Source organism: Henckelia pumila, chromosome 4 (genome assembly GCF_033568475.1).
Source record: "Henckelia pumila isolate YLH828 chromosome 4, ASM3356847v2, whole genome shotgun sequence".
In the NCBI taxonomy this organism is placed as follows: Eukaryota; Viridiplantae; Streptophyta; class Magnoliopsida; order Lamiales; family Gesneriaceae; genus Henckelia; species Henckelia pumila.
Window position 1 is genome coordinate 17,242,339 of NC_133123.1, and position 23,214 is coordinate 17,265,552.

Sequence of the window (23,214 nt, forward strand, 5' to 3'; positions counted from 1 at the left end):
TGTTTTTCAGCATTTCAAGGCAAAGCTCAGACGACCCGGAGAGTTTCTTGAGAGCTTGGAGATTCCTCAATGGAAGTGAGAGCACGTGACGATAGAGTTTGTCACCCACTTTTCGTTGTCTTCTAGGAACAATGATGCAATTTGTGTTGTTGTATACCGATTTTTTAAGTCTGCACACTTTATTCCGTATAATCGGGACTTCAATTTTGATCGGATGGCGCGACTGTACATTCAGGAGATTTTACGCTTACATGGGATTCTGTTGCATATCTTCAGTGACAGAGATCCGAGGTTTACCTCCAGGTTTTGGGGTAGTTTCCAGCATGCCTTGAGTACTTCTCTGAGTTTGAGTACAACTTATCATTCGAAGACCGATGGTCAGTCAGAGTGGACAATTCACACCCTCAAGGACTTGTTCAGAGCTTCTGTGATGGATTTTGGGCCATCCTGGTAGGATCATTTGCTCTTAGTTGAGTTTGCGTATAATAACAGCTACCATAACAGTATTGGCATGAAACCCTTCGAGGCTTTGTATGGATATCATTGTTGCAAACCGTTTTTTTGGGACGATGTTGGAGAGCGTCAGGTTGAGGGACCAGAGTTAGTCCACCAGATTGTCGACAAATTAAAGTTGATCAAAAAGAGAGTTAGAGATTCTCAGGATCTTTAGACTATTTATGCCAACACGCAGCGTAGACCTCTTTAGTTTCAGCTTGGTGAGCACATTTTTTGAGATTTGTACCTTTCCGAAAGGTGATGAGATTCGGATTAAAGGGTAAGTTATCGCCGAGGTTCATATGGCTGTTTGAGATTCTCGAGAAGGTTGGGGATATAGCTTATCGTTTAGCTTTGCCACTCTATCTTTCCAGCGTTCATGATGTATTCCACGTATCCTTGCTGAGACAGTACGTCGCGGATGAATCTCATGCGTTGCATCCAACGGAGGTTTAGTTGGAACATGATCTGTCGTACGTGGAAATAAACCTCAGGATCATTGGCAGGAAAGAGGAAGTACTTCAAAACAAGAGCATACCTCTAATCATGCCGCAGTGTCAGCGTTGAGACATCGAGGAAGAAAATTGAGAGTTATAGAGTCATATGCGTTTGGAGCATCCCGAGTTTTTTTGAGGGATTCATATACTTTTGATTTCAGCACTTGTACTTTGTAAAATGTTCAGTTGTAATTAAGACATTTTACTGTTTTGTTTTAGTATTATCAGGCTTGATTTCGGTGATGAAATCCCTTATGGTGGGAGAGTGTAGGAACTCGTACCCTATTTTATGAGCTTAGAGGTAAAACATGATTAAGAGATCCCGATATAAATTAACCAGGTGATTAATCGGATAAAAAATGTGGAATCAAGGCTTTGGAACAACCAAACAGATCGAAACTTTTGAAGTGGATTCGGAAGCACCGACCTTTAGGAGCTGAAGTTCGGAGGCAAAGGGTATGTTCGGACCTTTCAAAGGTTAGGCCATGCGTACTTAGTGAGGTGTCACCAGCGTTTAGACACACAAAGGCATGCATGAAATCGGAACGTGTGAAGATGGGAACGGAGCTTCAGATAGGGACAGTCTAGCAATGTAGCTAGCATGCAAAGATCGAAGCTTCCAATGTGAGGATCGGAGTTTCCGATCGTCGCATATAAACAGGGCATGCGAAACTCACAATTTTCTTGCCAATTCACTACCTTTCTCTCCAATTTTGGTGTTTTTTGGGCGTTTTCAGCCATCTAAGCGAGGCCCGGGCGGTAGCAAGGCGCTTCCGAAGTCGTAGAGGAGCCATGCCCAGGAGTTAGGGCCTTCGACAACATAGGACTAATGACGAACGCATGTATAATTCTGGATCCCTAATAGTATTAAGGGTATCTATTAGCTTTGTAGTAGTCCGTATCCAAAATAGAGTGATTAAGTCATTAATCACTATTGGATATGTAAAACATAATTAAAGGATCCTCAAATGAGTTCAAAGAGTTGGAATATGAATTTAGGACACTCAAAATGGTCCGGGAGGGATCGGACGATCCGATCTCCATCGGATAAGATAAGATAAGATAAAAAAATGAAATCTGATTGACTAGCTGAAGGATTTCGGACGCTCCGAAGTGAGGGTTCGGACGATCCGAACAGTAGCCAAGCCAGGTGTCTGAGTGGGTTACGTCACGGATGACGTAATATTGAGATCGAACGATCCGAAGTCCAGTTCGAACGCTCCAAAGTATTGTCAGGGACACATGGAGAACATGCAGAGTTCGGACGCTCCGAAAGGGGAGTTCGGACCATCCAAACTTCGGCTCTAAATATAGGGTCCTAGGGCCTCATTTGTGCACCTCTTTCAACTTTTTTCCATCTTCTTTAGTATTATATTTTAGGTGTCCTAGTCACCTAGGTTGGTTTGGTATTTGATGGGTCGGTCTACGAGGTATAGCAAAGTTGTGTCCAAGTGGAGGGGCTATCGCCATCAGCGGGCTGACGACGGACGCATGTATAACTTTGGCTTCCTAAAAATATCAAGGAGTATATAATAGCTTAGTTAAGGCTTTTAGAGCTTAACAGATGATGCATGGGTATTTTGCGTTGTAGTACTGGATGGTAGGCTTGGAACCTAGATTGATGCTTCTAGGACTGCCTTAGTAAGGTACGTAAGTACTGATTGAGATTGTCAGCGGGTATGCATGCTTATATATTTCATTTATGTGTCATGATTGCATGTTTCTGTTATGCTACATGTGCATACATCTTGATTTAGCCGGTATTGTTGGCTTACCCAGTATAGGGGATTTACCCACTGTGGATGAGAACCATAGTTTTGGGACCTGGATATGTCCACGATATATGGTATGGGAGCCACCTCCTGATGCGTCGGCCTAGCATGCTACATACCATGGCACCTAGTCTGAGCAGGATATGATTCTCAGTATGATACCCCAACATTCATTTGCATGCATCATATTTGTATGTTTCCCGTACTAGCGTATTGAGCTTTAGCGCTCACGTCCAGTATTTTTTTGTTGTCTGGACACCCCATCCGACGAGGCAGATGCAGGTGAAGGTAGTACACCCAAAGGCTATGTGGAGTCAGTAAACAAGGAAGAGGCAACAGGGTTAGTTGTTAGTCTTATATTTGTTTATCAAGGTTTATTTGATTGGGTTGTATTATCAAATTGTTTAGTCGGTTGTATTCTGCCGGTCCGCTTTTATTCAAGCTTCCGCAATTATTTCTGATTTACTGTTATTGCATGCTTTATTAAGCATTAATCTCTGATTAATAGTGATCCGGGTTGGATTACTACAGCTTAGTTAAGGCTTTTAGATCAGTAATAGTGATATGGTAAATATTGGTTTGTAGTTTTGAACCTTAGACTTGTGCTACTAGGACTATCTTAGTAAGGTACATAAGTACTGACTAGGATAGCCAGCGAGTATGCATGCTTATATGTTGCATTTTATGTTCCACGATTCATGTTTTACTGCTTTGAAATATTATGTTGCATGTGCATATTCATGTTGAACCGAGACTCCTTTGAGGTAGCCTTTGTAGTAGGGTCGCTCAACACTATATTTCTTGTTATATTGTCTGACACCGGAAGACGCCGTGATGACGAAAATTTACGCTACGGTGATCTTGACGAGTGTGTGGATGTACCCAGCGTACTTGACCCCAAATGGTACTACATGCTCATTGGCGCCTAGAATGAGTAGGACTTGTGATAACCAGTACCCAGTCATTTGCATGCATCATACTAGGTTTGTATATTCGTGCTTATCATATTGAACGTAGTCGCTCACGTCTAGTGTTTTGTTTCTTAGATATTTGACAGGGCATGTCTCATATTTGACGACGTTGGTGGGTCGAGGCAAGGTTGAGAGCTGGAGCTGTGGTTGCAGTGAGTTTTTGTTATTTAAGTGGTATTGATACTGATTTTTGATTTGGATGTATAAACAATTTATCGCTTTCGATTTTAGTCACCGGTTGTATTCCGTCTGTTTTTTTGTAAACCCGACTTTAGTTTTCGCTATTTAATTTGTTTTATCGTTTTGCTTAAGTTATATTAATTGCATGCTTATTAAGTCAAGTAGTAGGTGATCTGAACACGATCACTACAAGTTGTGCCTATTGCACATTGGAACTATGTTGGTGGCTGAAGGAACAACTTTCTAAGGAGGAATTTGAGATACTCGCAGTTCAAACGTGGGAATATGGAAAGAAAAACATAAGTTTCTACATGGATATGAGACGAAACCTCTGGCCGAAAATATTTCTTGGAGCTCAACATTCCTAGTTGAGACTCAAAGAGCCCGATCCAAGGAGATTCATATTGAAGAGTCAGAGAGGGAACGGCCGGAAAAAATCCAGAAACCACCAAGTGTGTGCACCCTAAAGCTTAATGTGGATGCGACCGTGAATGAGGATGAGCGCCTGTATAGTATCGGTGGTATAGTTCGAGACTCTCAAGGCCGGTTGTTGCTAGCTTTTGACAAACAAATAAATCAATCCATCTCAGTAGTGCATGGCGAACTGTAAGCAATCCAGGAAGGAATACAACTCTTGTATGAGAAGAATCTACGAGATATACAAGTTGCAACTGACCTTCTTTTGTCAGAGCATACAGTCACAACCAAACATAAGGATCTTTGGCTATATTGGATTTTGTGTAGAAGAGATCAGAGAGCGTCTAAAGAAACTCGTGATTGTTGGTATAATTCACGTTCGTAATACGACCAACAAAGTGGTCCATGGTTTAACTCGTTTTGCTTCTTCTTCTTCCCTTTCATCATTTGTATGGGTGAATGAAAAATTTTCATCTTGGTTAGTTAGATTTGTAATGAATAATTAAAAAATTATGAGTTTTTACCGCCAAATTTTTTTTAGATATTGCCATAATAAATAATATTCCAAAATCAATGATAAATATTCTAATTATTTAAGCATGCATCGCGTGCATCCCAATACTAATATAAATAAAGATAACACCAACTAGTACCATGTTTAAAACTATAATCATTTGAGTTGTTTTAAGTAGTGTTTGAGAATTGAGATTGCTTTATAAAAATATTTAATTTTATTAAATAAAAGTTCACGAGTATTTTTTGAAAGTTATCTCAAACATTAACTTAATATCTTTGGTGAAATTAGTAGAGTAGATTTTGTAAAAGTTTGATCTCTTGGTAATCACTGTGAGAATTTATGTGAGTACCGACTGATACGACATCTTGTAATGCCACATGAACCGATGCTTAGTAGGTACTAAGGATGACTACTTGGAGATCAAATCTCGTTTTGTGAGAAAAATAATTTATTTTACAATAATTTTTGGGTTGTAATATACTCTCTCAATCCCGATTATATTATTTTACTTTTTTTTTTCTACACAAAATAAGAAAAAAAACATTGGGAAAACAAATTATGTATACATTTTTTATTTAATATATTCAAAAAACAATTGCACAATTTTCAAGACGTAATTGATAATGATATATTAGTAAAGATTGTTGAAAAACTATTAATAAATATAGTTCATGTTTATATATATAATTGTGACATAATATTACAATGTGATTTTGGCAGCTTGGCAAAACATAAAAAATATATATATATATATAAAACCAACAAGCCATCAAGTTCGTTCCTTTATCCCACTGCCGAGACCGGGGAGTTTCGTGTTCGCAATCTGAATCCAATGGAGGTGTCATCGGTGCTTGGAAATGGCTATCAATCAGTGCTATGTCCCCCGAAAACCCGACCCATCAAGTATTCTCCTCCCGTTATCGCCTTGGCACTGGTGCCTCCGCCGCTGCGGACAGCCTCGACTTCAACTAGCACTTCAAGTGCTGGGAAACTAGCCGAAGGTCGAAGCCAACCCACGAATGCTTCCACACGTTTTTCTGGGAATCATTCGGTTTCTTATAAACTCAGACAATCCGCTATTCTTGAGGTTCTACAGTCTTCTGATTTGGCACCTGCTCTCTTGAGGTTTGTTTAACTCAGTTTTCTGATGATTATGATGCTATCTCACATTGAGTTTTGAACTTAATTGTGTGGTATTACGTTGTTATATTTGTCTTTTCGATTGAACTAAGAGATAACGGTAGCTCTTCAAAGCTGAATTGTAGTTAAAATTTTAGTAGTATTGTTGTCCTCCGCGAGCTCGAGCATTAGGAACTAATTCCATGGTATCGAATCAATAGATTACTATCTCGAATCCCGCAATCCCATTTCGTTTTGGGTATAAATTTCGTGGCTTAAATGTGGAAAGGCTTGCTATTGTTGGACTACTTTTTGAGAGTTTGTGCATGTTTCTAACAAATGCCAACCGGCATTTGGTTATGAATTTTCTCGGGTTTTTTTCTCCTTTTCTTGGGGGAATAAAGTTCAAATTTCATTTACGGGCTTGTTAACATATCTGCTTTAGTGCTCGTTAACAAGCATGAAGACATATCATTTAGTATGCTGATGAGCTAAATACTGTGTTAATTGAGATTTTATACTCTCTTCATTACTTTATGGAAGGTTTGAAGTATCTGTAACCTGTGGCTATTATGTCTGAAGTCATTTGCTTGGTTGGGGCATCAAATAAGTTTAAATTTCGGTTTCCGGTTGACTTGGAGGGTGACTAAAGTTTCTTTGCAAATAAATGATTGTACTCAATATATTAATGTTGTTTCGTGGAAAATTGTCTGTACTGTGTTCGTTTACGTTTGATTTGAGGGTAGAATTTGGACAAATTCACTTGGCAATGAATTTCAAATATTCCTCTCTAATACTTCATCAAATCCAAATCCTTCGATCCAAACGCAACCTCAATTCTTTTGAGGACATTCTGAATATTCCTTTATAAATGGTGAATATTATTTCCAGAATTTGTTGTGGATATACACTTTTCTCTATCTCATTGAAAACAAGATTTTGCGCAAACTAGTTTGGAATTGGTAGTCACAGTGAAGGAGCTTGTGCATCCTATACCATCTTGACCAAGGATTATTTTCTCGGAGATAACATGTTCTTCGCCCACTTCTTAAATGGTGTGCCTCGTGTATAAATTGATGAAGAAGCCTTTTGATTTTTGAATTCAGAGGGTTTGCACATCCATGTACTTATTGAATGAAAATTTGATCTTTACATGGAGAGATAACATCAGTTTCTGTACAGATTAGGAGAAGTGTTGAAAGCACAAGACATGAATGTTGTTTTGCGTCATTTTGGGGAGCTAAAGAGATGGAAGGATCTTTCTCAGGTCGCATGGAGTAATATAAGATATTCTAGTTGTTTAGTTTCACTTCTTTTAGATGTTGGCTGAGCTGAATCACATAGTTTTCCCCACTCTTTTAAATGTAGAGGTGCTCATAATTTTCTCAAGATCATTTAGACTGTTAAATGATTTCTCTCCCCATTTCTTTTCGTGCTTTGATCTGAATCACATAGGTTTCACCTATGCTTTTCATGTAAGGTGCATGGTAATGTTCTCTCAAGATCACTTATGACACTCAAATATTTACACTCCCCATTTACTCTCTGAACATAGTATCAATATTATTAAAAGTACATGATAAAAAAATTCTCCGCTGTATCTTTTAGATAAAAGAAATTTTAAAATTTCAGTTCAAGCAAATATTTAAATTGGGAACGATGTTGGTGTTAAAAATAGGAATTTGATATGAACATAAATGATCAATTTGTGCTTAAAATTAACCCATATAAAAGTAAATTTTGTGCTAGTTTTGTATGGAAACTATTTTGACAATGCCCATTTTAGAAGTACTTTAAGATAATTATTTGTAAGTATTGCTTATCATGGGTCGATGTCACATAACTATCTATATTCATAAATGATTGCACTTAGTAATATTTGATGAAGACCAGCAAATTAAGTTATAAAAACAGAGGTTTCAAGCAACAATTTTTAAGAACCATGCGGATATTTAGTATTGTCCTCCAAGATAGTGTGGAGTTTGCATATATAATTCAAAGCTTGAAGAACAAGTGCTCTGATTGGGTTCGGAAAGCATATTGGGAATATAAATATTTCTCAAGTAGTAATCTGTATGTCTGAAGGTGAAATAATCATTTTACAAATCTTTATCCTTGATTTCTCAGTTGCTTCAGAAAATATTATTAGGAATTAGGATAAGACAGATTTATTGGTCTCCAAATTCTAATTTACTTCCATGTTTGTGCTTTGTTTTATACAGATATGCATCTATGACCTATAATGCCAACGGAATGACATGACCATTCTGTTATTTTTGGTATTTTAATCAGCTATTTGCATTTAATTTTGGATTTGATGACTCCGCAGCTGTTTGATTGGATGCAGCAACATGGCAAAATCAACGGTGCATCTTACAGTAGTTATATAAAGTTTGTAGGGAGGGGTCCTAATTCCATGAAGGCTGTAGAGATATACAGTAACATTAAGGACGAGACTATGAGGAGAAATGTCTCAGTCTGTAATTCCACTCTTAATTGTTTAATAAAGGGCGGCAAGATTGAGAGTAGCTTTAAGCTTTTTAATCAAATGCAGCGAGATGGCTTGGTTCCTGATATTGTGACGTATAGTACGGTATGCACCTTATTCTCAGCTCTATCTTTTGGTATTCAAGTGGGGAAGTTTTGCGAATTGCATATCTATGTATCATCCACAACCTTGTCTCCTGTTGCTGATGATATATTTTTTGTTTATGCCTGTGTAGTTCCAAGATCCTTTGAATGTGTGAACTGCAAAATGCCCTGATTATTGAAGTAATGTGATTATATCACTGTTTTGATGTTGAGGTGTCATTGTGATTTTACTATATCTTTTTGGTGGAAGTGGCAGGATCATGACAAGTTTGTGGAACTTTGACATGGCAATATTAATATGTGCTTTGATTATAATCTATATATTTTTTGGATAGATATGACTGAAAAGAAAAACATATAGGTAAAATTCAAATAGATAAAACAAAAGTCGTAACCGAATTGGTGAAGAACTTGATGGCCCCCTTAAAGAAAATCTGCCTCTGTTCGGTACTGAATTTTTATTTCTATCCTTATTTTGTGCAAATTTTAGTTTTTTTAATTTGATCCAACGTGGACAATGTTCTGCATCTGTAGCTACTTGTGGGCTGCGCCAAAGTTAAAGACGGTTACTTAAAGGCAATGGAATTGATTCAGGAAATTAAGTCTCAAGGATTGCATATGGATATTGTAATGTATGGAACATTGTTAACAGTTTGTGCTTCAAACAATCGACATGAAGAAGCAGAAAAATACTTTGACGAGATGAAGGGTGAAGGTCATTCTCCAAATGTCTTCCACTACAGCTCTCTGCTCAATGCATACGCAGTTGATGGAAACTATAAGAAGGCTGATGAGTTGATTCACGGGATGAAATCTGCAGGATTGGAATTGAATAAAGTGAGTTTTAGTCCTTGACTGGTTAACAAAATTCATTTCTACTTGTATGGGTCAACACTGGTGAATATCTGTGACAGCTGAATCACTTTAACATGCTGATTAGGATGTTTCAGAATAGATTGGACTTTATACAGAACTGATACAACATTTATAAGCTATACCGCAACCACGATGAGCCATTTTTATAACAATGCTTGTACCTGAAATTCAATATCTGCGAGAAAGAGAACATCTACATTTTATTGATTTTAACAACTTTGCTGAAACTATGTTTGCTTCCCCTAATGCAGGTTATTTTAACAACACTGCTAAAAGTTTATGTTAAAGGAGGCTTGTTTGAGAAATCAAGAAAACTACTGGATGAACTGCAAGCTCTAGGCTATGCCGAAGATGAGGTAATTATTCATTGACTTCATGTGTTCCATTATAATTTAAACTGATGACCTTTTGTCTCTCTACATGTCTGTCGGAAATTTGTTTTCTGTATTTTGTTCTTCTGAATATTTACTCAACAAATTACTTGATAATTATCTGATAGGGAACTTGACTCTACCAGCACTGTTAAGAAGAGTTGACAAGAGGCACTTGGAAAATCATATTCATATAATAAAATGATTATTCTGGTTTTCTTTTCTGTTAATCTAAACATTTTTCTATTTTAACCTTTTTTGGTCTCTCTAAATCAGTTGATGTGTATTTGAAACTTTAATCCTATGGCATCTAGAAAACAACATATCAAATTAATGAACTCAACATGTATTGACATGAAAATAAACCATATTTTTTAAATTCGAAAGAAGGCTTTTATATATTTACCTTCTAAATCGATAATGCTATGGACGAGCAAACTATCCAAAACCTTTAGAGTCAGCCAAGCTTGATAAGGAACTATCACGACATTTTTAGTTTACTTTAATTTCCATATTTCCTAGAGTTTTAACATGTGACCATGTTTAATCAAAACCCATTTTCTGCAGAGGCCATACTGTTTGCTGATTGATGGGCTTGCAAAGTCCGGGAAATTGACGGAAGCCAAGTTAGTTTTTGATGAAATGAGGCAAAAAGAAGTGAAAAATGGTACATTTTTTCAGAAATTATAGTCTTTTGCTGGAATTTTTTCGTTTTAGGCGATGTAAACTGTCTGTATCCCGTTCTTAAAAATCAGGAAGGTTTTAAATTACTTGTTGTTTCTTTAATATAAAGATGGCTTCCTTCCATATGTTTGATGTGCAACTCCGGATGACTTTAAAACTGGTCGAAGAATACAATGTTTTTTATGCTCAGAATCGTCAAGTAGTATAGTACTTCTGTTATCTCCTTGGTTCTTGAACAAAACATCCAGCTTAATATAAATACACATCTTTCTTTACTTAGTGACATACTGATTATATTTTTTGCTCAAAATATGCAGATGGTTACTCCTACAGTATCATGATTTCAGCACTTTGCCGTAGTAGCCTGATTGAAGAAGCCAAGGAATTGGCTTGTGAATTTGAGGCGAAATATGATAAGTACGACGTGGTTATTTTGAACTCAATGCTCTGTGCCTATTGTAGGTCAGGGGACATGAAGAATGTGATGAGCATAATGAAGAAAATGGATGAATCCGGAATTAGTCCTGATTGGATGACATTTCAAATTTTGATTAAATATTTCTGCAAGGAGAAATTATATTTACTTGCATACCGTACTATGGAAGACATGCACAAAAAAGGTCATCAACTAGAGGAGGTAAGTCACAATTACTGTAGCTTGTTGTAGAGTTATCTTACATACAAATTCTTATATTTGGTTGAACAAATAGACAATCTGGAGTTACAAATTGATGCCTGATGATGCATGGTGTTTCTGAACCATATGTCCCGGTTTCTTACCAGGCTTTGCTTGATTGTATTGTTGTAGTCTATGGAACCTCTCTCATTTGTTTTGCTTTGGCTATTGTTTAATGGAGTGATATCTTTCAGATGTATTCTTTTAAATACTTGCTTCCAGTGTAGTGATGGACAACTCAAAGTTGGCCTTCTATGATTCAAGGACCTAAAATCTATTGAATTTATCTCTGTCAGGAACTGAACCTTGCATGTCCGTCGTATTTATCAATTGATGGGAGATCACATAGTTCACTTTTAACAACAGAACACTGAAACTATGTGTTAGGCTACTGGTTACTTGGCCACAAAAATTAGATCAAAACACCTAGAATTAATTATTGGAAGAACAAACTTGAACAACCCAGAGATAAATCTCTGTACATAAACCCTAGCCAAAGCTAGTATTTCCCTAGCCAAACTGCTAGTTACGACCTTCAAAGAAAGCAACCGAATGCCTAACAAACTAACACTCCCCACATTTTATTGCTCTCTCCCACACGTCTAGATGCTTCTATGGGCTTGAGTTTATTGGGCCCAAGTCCAATATATATTAAAACTCATATACATATAGTCCCTAACACTATGCCAAACTTTCGCAACTAAACTACTGGCTTATTGTGAGACCTTATGCTACTAGCAACTGAATGCTACATTATTTTTTGCGAACATGTTCTGTTTGTTTGGACGGGACACGTTAAAGCAAGCTATAAACTCAGTGAACATGTTCTAGTATCTTACAGGTTATTCTAATGCAGGGCCTCTCCATCGTTTTGATCAATTGTCTCGGTAAAGCTGGTGCCCATTCAGAAGCATTCTCGGTGTACATTATGTTGAAATATAGCAAAAGAACAATAAACAAGGGCCTCCATGAAAGGATTTTACACTCTCTACTTGCAGGAGGACTTCTGAAAGATGCCTATGTGGTGGTCAAGGTTTGTAATTATGTTGGGACAACCTTCATTAGAATATCACTTAATGTGGTTTTACATTTTTGAGCACCCCATATTTTCAGGACAATGCAAAGCTGATTTCTCAGCATGCTATTAAGAAGTTTGCTACCTCATTTATGGATAAAGGCAATATAAACTTGGTAAATGATGTGATCAAGGCCTTGCACAGCAATGACTACAAGATTGATCCGGTAAATTTTTGGTTATTTAGCAATATCATCAAATCTGGGTGCTTTTGTGTTGGATGTAAACTATTGTGGAACAACAATTGGCCCTACAATCTTATCTGGTTGCAACTTGCAATCAAATTGTCTTGCTTGGGGCTAGTTCAATTTTATAAATTTGAATTGCATCGTTCGTGCTAGTTATAGTTTCTAGCACATCAAAAGTCACTCTATCCACATCAGAGCCTAAATTACGTGCTCGGTTATCATGGATTACATGGTTGCAAATATTGGGAGGATGATTGTTTGGAAGGTGCCTTTGGAATAGTTATTTATTTATAAAGTATAACAATTGAAATGTAGAGCTCGATCTACTGCACAGTTTAAACATTTGTGTTGCAGCATCATTTCCACTGTAGCTTTTTGTACAATGAAAAAGAAAGGTGTTTGGCTCTACATGAATCACCCTGCTTTTGTGATTGGTTGTGTTTGTTATATTTCAGGATTCAGGCTTTTGTTTCATTTTTTTGTTTCAGGAAATATTTCACATGGCCATTTCTCGTTACATTAAGCAATCTGAAAAGAAAGAGCTGCTTCTTCATTTGCTTCAGTGGATGCCTGGTCAAGGCTATGCTGTTGATTTGTCTGCTAGAAATTTGATCCTTGAGAATTCCCACTTGTTTGGGCGTCAGTTTGTGACAGAATTATTGTCCAAGCATTATGCCGTGTTGAAAACAAATAAATCCCGTGAGGGGAAGGCCAAATGAACTAGAGCTCGTGGCATCATCTCAGGTATGCAATTGTTCTTGGATGACATTTTTTTGAAGATGAACTTGAGTTTGTTGAAAGGCAGCCACTTCATCGATTTTCAATTTTCATGCCAATGTTTTAGATATCCCAGCCACCTCATACTAGTTGGACCTGTGTCCCAACAGATACAACTTGGAAAGTCCGCCCAAATTGGATCAATGGATTGTTTTTTATGGTGGGGAAGGAATGGCTGCAAATTCTCAATAAATTTCTTGAGATCGGAAAGGCAGTCTTATCAGGGCAGATGTTTTTGATATGGTTATGAAGAGTTCGTGCAGAATCTGCTATACCTTCTCAAAATGTATCAATGATAAGCGTGATACTAGGCCGATCATGATGAGCATCTCTGGACAGAAATGGTTTTTTTGTCTACCACAAATTTCGCGTAGATGTGTCTTGTGAGTAATTTCGAGAGAGGCGGGTTGGCTTCAGACTAACTTTTTAGCTTCGTACCTGATGCTAGCAACCATATTGAAAAGCCGGTTCAAGATCTTGTATTGTATTTGTGGTGTTGGCTCCAAATGGATGGTTCATGTAAATTGGTGGCATTTGGTTGAACTTTAGATTGGATTCAGTTTAAAAGTTTTGCAATGTTTTTACATGTAATTTTTGAATTTTTTTTTCCTTATAAATCTTTCATTTGGGATAGTTTTGTTAATGTGTAATCAAATGTGTATATGTAACACTTTCCAAAATATAATATAATTATATGGGGTACCAAGCAAGGGTGGACGTTGAAATAAGTGTTCTTAATTATGGGATAGATCGAATAAATTATAGCGAATAATAAATTTTGAACTAGGAAAGTAACGTGGTAAAGTTAAGATTCGTTCGAGCAATGCTTATTGGCCAAACCGAATTCAGTTTTGATTTTGGATTAGATTATATTTATAAGAAGAGCTTTTAAGGTTTTATACTCAAAATTGAGTAATTTACCCTGATATCCTTTAAGTGATTGTATTATTTTTGGTGAATTCATTTGTAGTCTCCATTGGTAAACTAAGCTACAAAATATATAGTTAAATTTGTTGATCTCATTTACGTACAAAAATTGTTTAAACCAAACTATTACTTTTTTGCCATCTTTATTCAATTTTACTTCTTATTTCTCGTTTTCTTTTAAAAAAATTTTATTACATATTTTCTTAAATTTTTGTCAAATCTAATTTTTTAAATTAATCAAATATCTTATAAAAGAGATATATCTGCTATGTTTTTAATTTAAAATAAAATATTATTTATTAAATTTATAATTAATATAAATGTGTATTAACATTCTTCAAAATTAAAAATAAAATAGACAAAAAATTAATTTAATTTTTATCTACATAATATAAATAGATTCATAATGTCTTTATACTGTAGAAATCATATGATAATAATAATAAATATTAATTTGATCTAAAATGTTAAGATATTTTTTATTTTATCTTAAATTTAATATAAATCAATTTTTTCGCATTATTTTCCAATAATTTTTATCTATTGTAAAAATAATTTTCAAATATATACATACTAAAAATTAGAATAAAATATAAAAAATATATTAATTTTTTATTTTATATATTTATATATATTACAATTAAGTTATTTTTTAAAAAATATTACTTGATATACTAAAGTATTGTATTTGAGTCATTTTTATGGTAAATTAAAAATTATTCTCAAAATAAGATTTTATTGTAATAAATTAATTTAAATAATGTAGTGTGTCATTAACATTTTATTAACATTTTTTGGAGTATAAATAACACTTATTTATTTATAATCAAATAAATCTATTTATCTATTATCCTACAAAATTGGAACGGTTCAATTATCTTTACAATCCAAAACCATCTTTTTTTAAACAAAAAAACAAAAAAGCAAAACCATCTTTTTGTTTATATTATAAACAAATTATATATTCTAGTAGCTTAGTCACACTAATTGCGTGTATAATGTAATATATACAGATGTTATATATGACATGAATGTAATATATTTATATTTTAAAGTATTTTCATATAAATGATGTTTAATATTATATTAAAGAATAAAAATCTCGAATGTTGTTTAAAACTCCTAGATAATTTTATAAACAATGTTTTGTAATATTTTGTTTAATATTAATATTAAAGAAAAAAGAAAAAATAGCAAATTAAATAGGAAACTGGAAAACGATAGATATTATACAAAAACAATGCAATCGACTCCATTTTTCTGTCTCGTTGGCACTTGGCAGCATCCACACAGCAATGGCCGGTGGTGAATACCCGGACCCTGTTAATCCGACCCGTACCCGAATAGGATGGATAGGTATCGGCGTGATGGGCGCCGCCATGGCCTCCCGCCTGCTCTCCGCCGGATACTCCGTGTCCATTTATGCCCGCTCACCTTCTAAAGCCGCTCCCCTGCTCTCCGTCGGAGCCCACCTGGCCGCCTCCCCGGCGGACCTCGCTGCCTCCACCGATGTCATCTTCACCATGATCGGCCATCCCTCAGACGTCAGACATCTCGTTCTGGAAACTCTTATCCCTTCCCTGAAACCCAACACAGTCATCATAGATCACACCAGCAGCCACCCCGCACTGGCCAGGGAAATCCACAGCTCCGCCCACCAGAGACACTGCCATTCAATCGACGCCCCAGTATCGGGCGGAGATATCGGCGCCAGAGAAGGGAAGTTGGCCATCTTCGCAGGTGGAGATGCCGAAGTGGTGGAATGGGTAAAACCATTATTCGATTTACTCGGGAAGGTTACATACATGGGCAGCGCAGGAAAGGGGCAGAGCAGTAAAATAGCGAACCAGGTGGTTGTCGGCGGGAGCTTGGTGGGATTAAGCGAGGGGCTTGTATTCGCCGAAAAGGGTGGGCTGGACAAGAAGAAGTTCTTGGAGGCGATAAGGGGCGGCGCAGCCGGGTCTATGGCGTTGGAACTGTTTGGAGAGAGGATGATTGACAGAGATTTTGAGGCTGGGGGATTCGCGGAGTATATGGTGAAAGATTTGGGAATGGCGGTGGATGTGGGGGAGGAGGAGGCGGCGGTGTTGCCCGGAGCTGGGCTGTGTCAGCAGCTGTTTTCGGGGATGGTGGCCAATGGGAATGGGAAGCTGGGGACTCAGGGACTCATCACTGTCATAGAGAGGATCAATGGTATTAACATTGATTGAAGTTTGTAATGTTCTTACACTTGTTGTTTTTCAGATTTTGAATCGGAAACGTGTCCTATTTTCTTTTTAATAAAAAATTAAATAGATAAACAAGGTTACATCAGTTCGAAATAAGAGTAGAAGCCGGAATAATCCAATATCCTACAAGATCAGCTACGAATTAGAGTGTGAGTGTGAGGAGTTTACAATCCTCAATATATAATAAGACCCAAACATGAGTGATCAAGATTAGTTCTATTAAATAATCCCAGAGCCTCTGGCTATTGTGGGACTCTAGAATCTTCCATGGATCATAGCAGTGGCTATGAATTGTGAATCTTGACTTATGCAGCAATATTCTCCTATGTGTATTACACTTGAAGTAATTTTCTTTGCAAACGTCCTTCACCTTACTGTTGAATTGAATGTTTTGTTGCTTGCCATTGTGAAGATCCAAAGCTAATTGCTTCAAATTTACATTTGTAATTCCATACGATACGACTATCGATCTCATTGCTACGATTAAAACTCCCTATAGATATGTGAGACTCCGGACAGCTGTTACATGAGGGCAAGACACTAGTGCATGAAAATCGTCTGCTGGTTCATCTATTAAAGGGGGAAAACTTATGATACATGACTTTCTTAGTGTTGGTCCCTTTCAACAAATAGTTCCTTCACTTACTCCACATCCCAGCTGCAGTCATTCGAATTTCTTAATTCGCTCAGTTTCCTTGGGCCCAATTCAAAGGTGCAATCTGTAACAATAAATGGAATATTCACATCATGGCCCGTGTCAATTCTGAATGATACTTCTCCACACAAAACTTGGGTTAGCGTCAATTTTTGCCTTAAAAAAGGATAGTAGTAGCGAGCTTGATAACTCGAGATGCTAAAAGCACTAAGATATGTCGAAATGTGTCCAACTCTGTTTGGATAACAGGGCCAAATTGTCAAAAACCCAACCCACCATCTTCCTGTATGTTACTCTTCCAATTCGATCGTCCTACAAAACGTAATTTTAATTTTAGTTTTGTTTCTCTTTTTTTTTTTTTTTTTTAATTTTTTGTAAATAATAAATCTATCATAATTTAGTTTAAAACATAAATGCCACCATAGAATCAAAAATTTTCTTTTGGTACGTAGAATTAAACTTTAGATGACAAGTAAATCTAAAATAATAGATGATGAAATTTTCACAGTTGATTATAAATAAATTTTGTTGTTTTTGTTTTCTGTCAATAAAGAAACGCTGCGAGACTCTGAGTGGCCAGCTGCGCCGCCAATTCCCCTTCCTCCTTGAGTATCTAAATTCAAATCATAGCTTTAAAATAAACATATGATTATTTTCAGTGTACTCTTTCTTTTTTCTTTTTCTTTTTTTTTTTTTTGCTTTTCTTGAAAATTTGCACCTAATTATAGTTCATTTGTAAGGATAGCTTTGATAAATAGCCTTTTTTAAGAGTTGCCATCTCAAATTCAAATCCCAGGACTAAGATGTCCATGCACCATCATAAATTTATCGGATAACAATTAACAGATTTCTAGCTAGTCTCTGTAGCTGTACTCGTAACACCACAGCCAAATTCAGTGCTCAGAGTTTATCATTTATAGTTTTTGACGTAGCAGGAAATGTTAGATCGATACAGAGAAAATATTATACTACTTTTAGTTACGGAAACAAAGACCTGGAAGGTTTGGCCTGTAAATATACATGCAATAAGATTACATATTTCTACTACATGAAACCGATTTACAACTCTTATCGTGATTCATCCATAGGTACCTCAGAATATGTACACGAAAGGGTTTCTACGTTGGTGCCGTTTTCCTTAGCCTTGGTCCATGATATTCTCCACAACTGCAGTAAACTGAGCCTGAATTGAAAAGGCAAAAACAACCACGTGTTAGTGAGGTAACATGACATACCCTGTTCAATGCAAATCGTTGTATCTCCATTATTCAGGTGGGAGCAAGTAGCTCAAAACTATGCTTTTAGGTTTTGCGTGGGCCAAAACTAAACTCGAAAAATCTAGGGCGCAAAATCATACTTCTCGATAGAAATGGTGAATAAGAAGTATATTGGACCATATGTGATAATTCAAGACAGTCTCTCCTGTATCAATCCCTAACAACATATATTAATCTTCATTCATCTTAAGGAAAGTAATGGTATCAACAAACACGTGAATTGGATTTGCATTATTCTAGCCCAGTTAGCCGCTATCTAATGCCTTACTATAATAGTTTTCCTTCGTCTCTAGGGTCACTTTAGCAGAGATACAGAGGTACACAGTGAAGCCTGAAAAAATTTCCCAATTCCTAACAGTCGTGCTTAACCAGCTTCAAGTCAACATCAACTCATTTAAACGGTTGTGTGCATCTATAACTGACAGCTCAGATCAAGGCTCAACAACAGCGTTCTTCAACACGCCACACTTGCATAACAAGCATGCAATCCAACTTGGTGTCGATATAAGTTCATAATTTCACAATGAGACACAATTTTATTCACCGACGACTTATACTGGCAATTAGAAAATCCATATTAGGTATCGCAACCACAGGGTTCAGGCAAATATAAAAAATACTTTTCATGCACAAGAAATAGTCTCGAGTTCATTGTATATAATCAGAAGAAATAAAGAGCTTCGTCGATAGAATTGAAATACCTTTCTTCTGTCGCTTCCCTCTTTGCAAGCATAAGGGCCAAGAAAACCGGGACCATAGCAGCACATAAATGCTTGAGTGTATGTCCACTCACAATATGATGAGTCAAATTATAGATTGGTTTATCAGCTGCTTCTTCAATCTTAGCTAGGAGATAAAATCCTGCAAATTGTTTGAAGAAATTGTTGTGATCATACCAGACAGCTTATAGCACAAAGTAGCAATTAACGACAGAAACCTGCTGCCCAGAGCCAATATGTGGAATGTGTGTACATAGGAGGCATCAATATAGCCATCAGTGGGATTGCAATGCAAGGCACAAACTGTACGACGGCATAAGGACGGAGGTCGTCAAAAAACCTACAGAAAGCACTCATCTATGAGAATCTTAAGATATGAGAAAAAGATAACTCTACAACATAATAATCTGTAAAAGTTCTGCTTCAGTGACTCAACAAGAATTTAAGACCTCCACAGAAACACTGACATTGCATAAAAAGATTGTGGCAGTGTCAAGATTTGATAAGCTTTAGATCATTCCAAATCGTAATCCTACTTGATGATATATTTTTATTTTTCCTTAATATGTAAAATCATTTAAATAACTAATCAGTAATCACCTGCATTATAAATTAGGATTATGCAGGATCAGGCGAAGTGACACATCCAGTACCCTAGGGTGAAAGGGGGCAGATGTGAAATTATTTCAAATCTTAAATACAAATGTGCAATATTAGAATTTATTATAAAGTTCTTGACGGGTCCACATCATAACAGATTTATAGAATTACGTCATTTTAAAGTGTCAAAATTTTAATTTCTAACGAAATAGACCCAATCTACCACTCAATCATTTATTCAATTCTTGTTAGTTAATGCAATTAACTTTTTCACATCTTGCAGGTTGAAACTTTAAATATTATTTCTAAATTGTCCAGTGTTCATAAGTAAATCAACGTTAAATTCAAAAACTAACCATAACACATGCACATTCTCAAAATGGTGAAAAACAAAAGGATGTATTATACAAAGAAACATATTACATCCATATTTAACATAATTTATGATGTTAATGGCATAAAGTCATGATTTTATTTCAAACATGCTATTGTACCTTTCACGGATTTGAAATCACGATATTATTTCAATTGCAATATTGCATATCTCACATATTTAAGTTCATGGCATTATATTAAAGCTACACTATTGTTCCCTCAATGAATTTATTGAATTGTAAAATATCAATACATGTGTAGCTGGTCAACATTTTTCAGAATTGAGGGTTAAAAGGCAACGTAGCTCAACCACTCATTGGGCCTAGATCATTATACAAAAAGCTTTAGCTATTGATAACAGTGTAAATTGAAGCTTGTTTAAACTGTGTAGCAGCCTAAAAATCATTTTTTTTTACCACTGTACTACACAGTCAACCACATAGGACACACGGAAATTAATGCTACTTCACATTCCTCTTCGGCTCTTCCTAATAATTTCTCCAACTTGCAACTTATGGCCACCAAACACATGACATTGATCGAGCATATGCATGATGCATCATATGAAAATTTATAGGTATTAAAAACTTTGAGCACTACGTTTCAATAGACGCTCTTCACAGGGCAGTTGGAAATTGCCTTACCTCCAATACAAAATGCTGACCACACCCGCCAAGATGAGAGGGAAAATGGACAAAGTTCCTTTTCGTGCATCTACTCGCTCGATAATAAAGATCGCAATAATGGACGTAAATGCCACAGTCATCTGTGATAATTGTAGTTCAAGTGTAAAAGGCTAAAATTGCAACACGAAAACAATCAATTAGCTCAAATACAAGCCATGCAGTCGGCATCACATAAAAACTCACAGGTAAACGGTCCCATATAAGGGTAGAATCATCAGGCCTGAGGTGATAGTAAGATGAGCCAAAAGCAACGGCTGCCACACCGACGAAAAAGAATGTCCAACCACATAGTTCACCCTGCAAACTTTTGGTGCATCCATCCACACACAAAATTTTTATCACCCCTAAAGCTCAATGTAAATAATCATCAAATGCATCCTAATTTGGGATGAGAAAGAGAACATTCACATTACCTTAACTTAAAATAGTTCCCATAATAGCATAGTACAAGACCTATTACACCAACAATGAAGAAGGGGAAATTGGAAATCACATTCAATGTATTGGGTATACCTGCAAAATCGAACAAACAAATCAATTCCAGTATGGCAATGCAAATTAAATAATTCCCCAGCATAAAAAATAATCTAGTACCAAATGTTAAAGTAGAATCTAACTCCACTAGCTGTCATAGTGAAAAAAAGAAGGAAAAAAAAAAAAAGCACAAACAGGGGAGTTGTTTACAGCGAAGGAAGCAAAATTTGAAAACTCAATACACAATTAACCCAAATAATTAAGCTTTGGCGTCTGAAAACATGATGTTCCTAAGCACAAACAACGTTCGTACAGTAAACAGAAGCTAGAATATAGAAGACAAATAAAAAGACAAAGAAGAAGCAAACAAAAACCATCAATCAAAACAAAAGATCGAAAATGACCAAAAAATTTGCGTTGATCGGCGAAATCGTGGTACTCTTGAGACTGAGGAATTGCAGGAGTGATTAACATTAGTACGACGAAACACACGACCGCAACTCCCCAAACTAACGCCGTCCTTTTCCTCATCTGGCGGCGCGTGCAGAAATCAAGAACCGTGGGGAATCCGATGACAGGAAAGAGGATCAAAGGGAAAAATCGATCGTTGTAAATGGAATCGATGCTGGACTTGGCGAACGGGATGGGAGAATGGGACTTGGGAGTCAATTGCACTTTAGCCCTTCAATTGTTTTTCTATTCATGGTTTCATTTTATTATTATTATTATTTTGTTTAGGATCATTTTTTTTTAGGATTATTCATTCTAATACATTTTTTTTTTTCGAAATGAGTTCCATTCTATTACTTATTTTTGTTGCCGAACGGGATGGGAGAATGGTCAATTCTATCAATAATTAGATGAAAAAATAATATTTCGAAAAAAAGTATTATTTTTTAATTATTAAAATTGGATAGGAAATAATCATTTTCACGTAATTGAATCGTGAAGCAGCTAGAGATTTTTTTTGTTTGTTTGACAAAAAGTTAGAGAAGTTTTTGTGTACCCTGAATAAATTTTTTTTTTTAAAAAAAAACTAGCAAAGGAAGGAAAATTGCCAATTTAATCCCAATTTATTTATTTTGAATTTAGTCCCGTAAATAATCAAAATTGGTCTTCAATTAATCATATATTAGAATTTTATTTATTTATCTGCCTTAACATAAAAGTGTATACGTCCATCATGTTACATCTGTCTCCTTCTTATTTTTATTAGTTTAAGAAGACGATCAGAATCTTGTCCACCAATCTCTGGAGAATGGCCTACCAGTACATTCCACTTTTCTTTCTTTTAATATAAAAATATTAGGTTTTCAAAAAAATAAATAAATAAAAATATCTAATTTATGGCTTAAAAGCTGATTTATCTTTTTTGACGTTTTTGTTTAATATGCCAAAATTTTTCTTTATAAGAAAAAAAAAACATTTCTAAAACAATCTTCATAGCATTTTCTTTATATTTTTTTAGAGAGACAATTTCAAATTCAAATTAAAAAATTAATATTTTTTTTGTTTTTTTTTAAAAAAAAAAAATAAGAGATGTACGTAACACGATTCGCTAATAGTAAACATAAATGCAATATAATGAAAGAACAGTTTAGAATTTAGATTACCTTTTTTTTTTTTTGAACAAAAATTTAGATTACCTTAGATGTGTAACAATTATCATGAAATATAGAGAAAATTAAAAAAAGTACTCTAAAGCCCAGCAAACCAATAACTCAACAACACTGATATTTAAGTCCATCAAAATAACTTGAACAATAAATTCAACAATCAGGGGCGGATCGAGGATAATATATTAGGAGGGGCCGTGTCAGTATACACAATGATAAAAATAATTATTATAGTTTATATATAACTTTTAATAACAAAAATACAATAAATAAAAAATAAATATTATGAAGCCTCGTATATTTGATTGATGCTTATGAAAATATGAAATGCGAAATAATTTTTTGATTTTTTAAAGGATGCGTTATGTTCGTATGTATAAAATACCACACAAAATTAAGTTCAATCAACGAGTCAAAAATCATATGACACAAAACTTGTTTAAAATCTCG

General features: G+C 35.7%; 3 protein-coding genes across 6 annotated transcripts; 2 read left to right on the plus strand and 1 right to left on the minus strand.

Annotated features, from left to right (window-relative positions):
* Window positions 1-5,648: 5,648 nt before the first annotated feature.
* LOC140863249 (pentatricopeptide repeat-containing protein At1g10910, chloroplastic) lies at window positions 5,649-13,905 on the plus strand. Of its 4 annotated transcripts, none has more exons than XM_073266539.1 (11): window positions 5,649-5,974; window positions 7,151-7,235; window positions 8,298-8,561; window positions 9,095-9,397; window positions 9,688-9,792; window positions 10,375-10,474; window positions 10,809-11,128; window positions 12,024-12,200; window positions 12,281-12,409; window positions 12,919-13,174; window positions 13,275-13,905. In XM_073266539.1, exons 1-10 carry the CDS (start codon window positions 5,682-5,684, stop codon window positions 13,147-13,149), a joined length of 2,007 nt encoding a protein of 668 aa, XP_073122640.1. In that variant the 5' UTR covers window positions 5,649-5,681; the 3' UTR covers window positions 13,150-13,174; window positions 13,275-13,905. The 4 variants fall into 4 exon arrangements, with proteins under 4 accessions (XP_073122640.1, XP_073122641.1, XP_073122643.1 ...); XM_073266540.1 differs by having other exon boundaries at window positions 13,318-13,905; XM_073266542.1 differs by lacking the exon at window positions 7,151-7,235 and having other exon boundaries at window positions 5,857-5,974.
* Window positions 13,906-15,387: 1,482 nt separating this feature from the next.
* LOC140866609 (probable 3-hydroxyisobutyrate dehydrogenase-like 3, mitochondrial) lies at window positions 15,388-16,708 on the plus strand. Its single transcript, XM_073271637.1, has one exon. The coding sequence runs from the start codon at window positions 15,430-15,432 to the stop codon at window positions 16,342-16,344; it is 915 nt and encodes a 304-aa protein (XP_073127738.1). The 5' UTR covers window positions 15,388-15,429; the 3' UTR covers window positions 16,345-16,708.
* A 1,201-nt stretch (window positions 16,709-17,909) lies between these two features.
* LOC140866409 (uncharacterized) lies at window positions 17,910-21,819 on the minus strand. The gene is made up of 7 exons (XM_073271394.1): window positions 21,553-21,819; window positions 21,088-21,187; window positions 20,858-20,978; window positions 20,633-20,754; window positions 19,232-19,353; window positions 18,996-19,155; window positions 17,910-18,200 (listed from the first exon to the last, which is right to left on the minus strand). Exons 1-7 carry the CDS (start codon window positions 21,677-21,679, stop codon window positions 18,086-18,088), a joined length of 867 nt encoding a protein of 288 aa, XP_073127495.1. The 5' UTR covers window positions 21,680-21,819; the 3' UTR covers window positions 17,910-18,085.
* Between the last annotated feature and the right edge of the window lie 1,395 nt (window positions 21,820-23,214).